Consider the following 3,660-nt stretch of genomic DNA (forward strand, 5'->3'; position numbering starts at 1 on the left):
AATCCTGCTTCTGCATAATTGTAGCGTGTTTTATCGAACAATATAGGAAGAGAGCCCTTTTGGTCCCCCTACAGATTGTGCTATATCTGGCGAGCACTCTTTCAGATGGATTTGTCGTCAGTTGTACGTCCAGGAACAAGACAAAAAAAGGTTTTTCTTATGTTTGCAAACTAGAAACACTTTGAAACAGTGGAGAGTAACAGTCTGAGTGTTCTAAAGCAATCGCACCTTTAAATCATTTCTAAAAAAGTAAGTAAAGGGAAAGCTCGTTCCCTCACCACTTTTTAGCCTATCCCTGACCAGAAACCGGAGACTTTCTAGGCCTTGTTATGATTTATTTCTTCACTCAATTTATGGAGTATCAGGTAAGCTCTGTTATTACTTCGAACTGTGCAGTGATGCAAGTCTTTCAAACTCTAGCTCAATCGTAATGTGACTTCACCTCTTTTGTGTCTGGATGTAAAGCCACAGAACTTATGAAAACATTCACTTGTACATTTTCAAAACAAACAATTGGGTTTACAGTACTGTGGACTTCACCGTTGTGGGTTCAGTTCCACAAGCTTATGGTAGAGCACTGAGGGACAAGTCTCCCTTAGCCTAGACCAGGACAAACCCGTAACGCTATAGATAAGGAAGTATTCTTCAAGTGATGTTGCAAAGTTGTGATGCTGCTCGAGCTAGATATCTCATAGACGGTTTAACATGAGGTGTTAGGTTGGTTTTAGGGTTTATTTTCAGGCGAAAAGTACCAACATCAAAGAATTTCAAAATAAGCATTGGACAATCTGGAGGTACTATCTGAAAAGCTGAATATGAAAATTGCAAAGGAAGACTTGCGGGACTTTTCCACAAAGACCACTTATCAGCTTTTGCGTGGGACCAATTGGCTTTGCTCCTGAAAAACTTGGTCCTTTCAAAAAACAACCTGTGTCAGCCTAAACGAGATTCAATGACGCATAATTAAACGCTTACTTTTAAAGGCCAACGCTGCACATGTGTAAACGACAAAGGCTCGACCAAAACATTAAAACTGTTGAAAATACCAATCTTAGACCTTGAGAGAATTATATCTTAATGCATCCATACTTTTCCAGTTTATCGGTTATATTTGCACACATGATCCTATCGGCATACGGCATAGTTCTAGAACGTTAGAAACACATTGTGAAACGGTAGATGTATTTGGTTCACATGTTTAGCCAATGGGCATTGGAGGTTATGTTGAGTTTATCTTGAAAACAATCATTACGAACTAAATTTATTTTATTAGGCAATTATAAAACCGCAAGAATATCAAGATACCAAAAGCACAATTTGTTGCTGATACACAATAGCGTTAAATGTTCTTTGGTGATAAGAGAAGCAATGAATTCTTCTATTTGCATCATTGAATGGTAGTGTAACCCTAATAAAACTACTCGTCTAAAATATATTTCAAGGAAAGATTCTGTGTAAAGGATTGCATTTTAACGTTTACAGATTTCATGCATATTAAAACTAAGCAACTGCTTACTGGTAACAGCAAATATATTGACCGCTAATCATTACATCCGAGTAAATAGGTCACTTGCAGTGAAAACTTTACATGGTCCCGAAAGGAAAGTGGTGGTCTTATGGTTTCTACTTATTCCTTGTTGCTTTTCTTGTATGTAGTTGATCAATCTGTTCATCTAATTAATTATTCATGTTTACTTGTAAGTACAATTTGCACGAGTGAAGTAAACGTTGTGATTGATTGGCTGCAGAAAATCAATATTTATTAGGGATGTATGGATAAAGTCCTTAACGCTAGACTACAAATGTTCTCGCACATGAGTACAAGCGTATTCCAACCAGTGCACTCTCTGCTCAGCACAATCTTAACTGAAGCTTATTTATAAGCAAACATCTTGACAAATAGCACACACAAGGTAAAGAGAAGGATTTTAAAAACAATCTTTTTCATATTCATGTTGAACTAAACTGTTCCACAGCTTGCATCAAGACAGGTTCTAGGAAATGCATCCCAAAACATGCAAACCCTTTCTTACCTGTCTACCATATTTATATCAATGATAAATGACAGTTAACGGGAGAGCGATCGCACAAACAACGATTACACAGATTACATAAATAAACTGCACGTCAAATAGAGGTAACAGAATCTAATTTTGCAAAATGCACATGTAAATTACACACATGATTATTTAATAAGTATGAGTCATTCAAGAAATGTATTTCATCAAAGGGCTTTTGATCTACAACTGAGACTTACTTAGAAGCTGTATTTGCATTTAACTAACTGATTTTTGTCTTTCACATTTTTGGATACAAGTAGAAGTTAATTTAGAACCAACCTGAAATTTCATTTCACACCCAGGGCAACTAGAACTGCATTGAGTATAAAAAAGCCAACAGCGCAAACTTTGCTAATACAGGCACTTACAGCGGCAAATCTTCTACTGCCATGAAATTACAGTGCTTAATTAATGGTCAAGTTGCAATATACCCAGTCACAGGCACTGGTTAGGAGCCATCTTTTTGGGGAAGGAGGGGCTAGACCCTTCGCACATGACGCCCCCTTGAAACATTCTCAACTCTCTCTACTTTGTTTTCATTTTTGCATGGGGAAAAGGCAAATGTTCAAGGCTTAAGCCCCCCCCCCCTTTCCCCGTAAAAAAACTGCCTGCCCAGTCACCTGAAGAACAAATCCCACCACGAATAAATTTGTAAACGGAGGCTTCGATTTTGCTCAGTAGAATTTTGTTAACAATTAACAACTTGAAGTGAAGGTGTTGCTGCAAGTCAGCATTCTACAGGTTGGCATAGATGACATTGGAATCCAAGTACAATTGAAGAATCTCGTAACACAGTGTGTAGTGCTCCTGTAAAAAAAAAGAATTATAAAAACCAAGCCAAGCCATGATGAACCATGAAACGCAAAACTTAAATCCTCAAAATTCCAATCCGCCCAGCTTCTTAGGTAACCGCTAAAAATATGTCCCCGAAAACCGGTGTGTTTATCATTGAATGTGACTCCACAGCACGTTAAATTTTCAGTACAAATTACAACACCGGTGTTTTCGAAATGATTCCCTGCATAAATTTCAGGCATGCTAAACTACGCTGCTTCCATTTAAGAGTAAGACCTTCAATGTGAATTCTTTCAACTCTACCAAGGCAAAGGATTCATCTGTCACTGCTGGACGAGTTGTTGCAAGGTCACCATTAAAGTTTCTTGGAAAACAATAAGTAAGCTTTTGATGGGATAAATCATAACAGTACATTTCATAACTACTATGAAATGTATAATGCATAATATAAAACTTGCAGATGCAAATATCCAGAACGTTCACTTACCACTGAGTACATCACATTGTGATGTGCCATCCGGAGGCGGAACACGGCTTGAAACACGTCTACAAGCTTCTCCTCTTTAGACTGCTCCAGAAGTGACATTATGGCGCAGTAGACGGCACTGCGACCCACGCCATCACTTCCAGGAAGAAATAAACCATTTATCATTGTGAAGGATACAAAACAAGTTTAAACCTCACTATTAGCCAGTAGCATATTTCCACACTGGGGAACTAGATAGTAAAAAATGTCAGCTTTTTAAACTGTCATCATTATCGTAATAATTCCATCAAAGATTTCATTTCCGTTATTATCAATTTA

The 3,660-nt window shown here is 37.7% G+C and overlaps 1 protein-coding gene across 1 annotated transcript; it reads right to left on the reverse strand.

Moving 5' to 3' along the window:
- Nucleotides 1-280: 280 nt before the first annotated feature.
- On the reverse strand, nucleotides 281-3,537 carry LOC147795691 (receptor-type tyrosine-protein phosphatase alpha-like). The gene is made up of 2 exons (XM_087130888.1): nucleotides 3,343-3,537; nucleotides 281-2,867 (listed from the first exon to the last, which is right to left on the reverse strand). The coding sequence occupies exons 1-2, from the start codon at nucleotides 3,505-3,507 to the stop codon at nucleotides 2,796-2,798; spliced, it is 237 nt and encodes a 78-aa protein (XP_086987014.1). The 5' UTR covers nucleotides 3,508-3,537; the 3' UTR covers nucleotides 281-2,795.
- Nucleotides 3,538-3,660: the final 123 nt, after the last annotated feature.

Source organism: Acanthaster planci, linkage group LG21 (assembly GCF_054643075.1).
Source record: "Acanthaster planci isolate LZ-2023a linkage group LG21, COTS_SCS, whole genome shotgun sequence".
Lineage (NCBI taxonomy): Eukaryota > Metazoa > Echinodermata > Asteroidea > Valvatida > Acanthasteridae > Acanthaster > Acanthaster planci.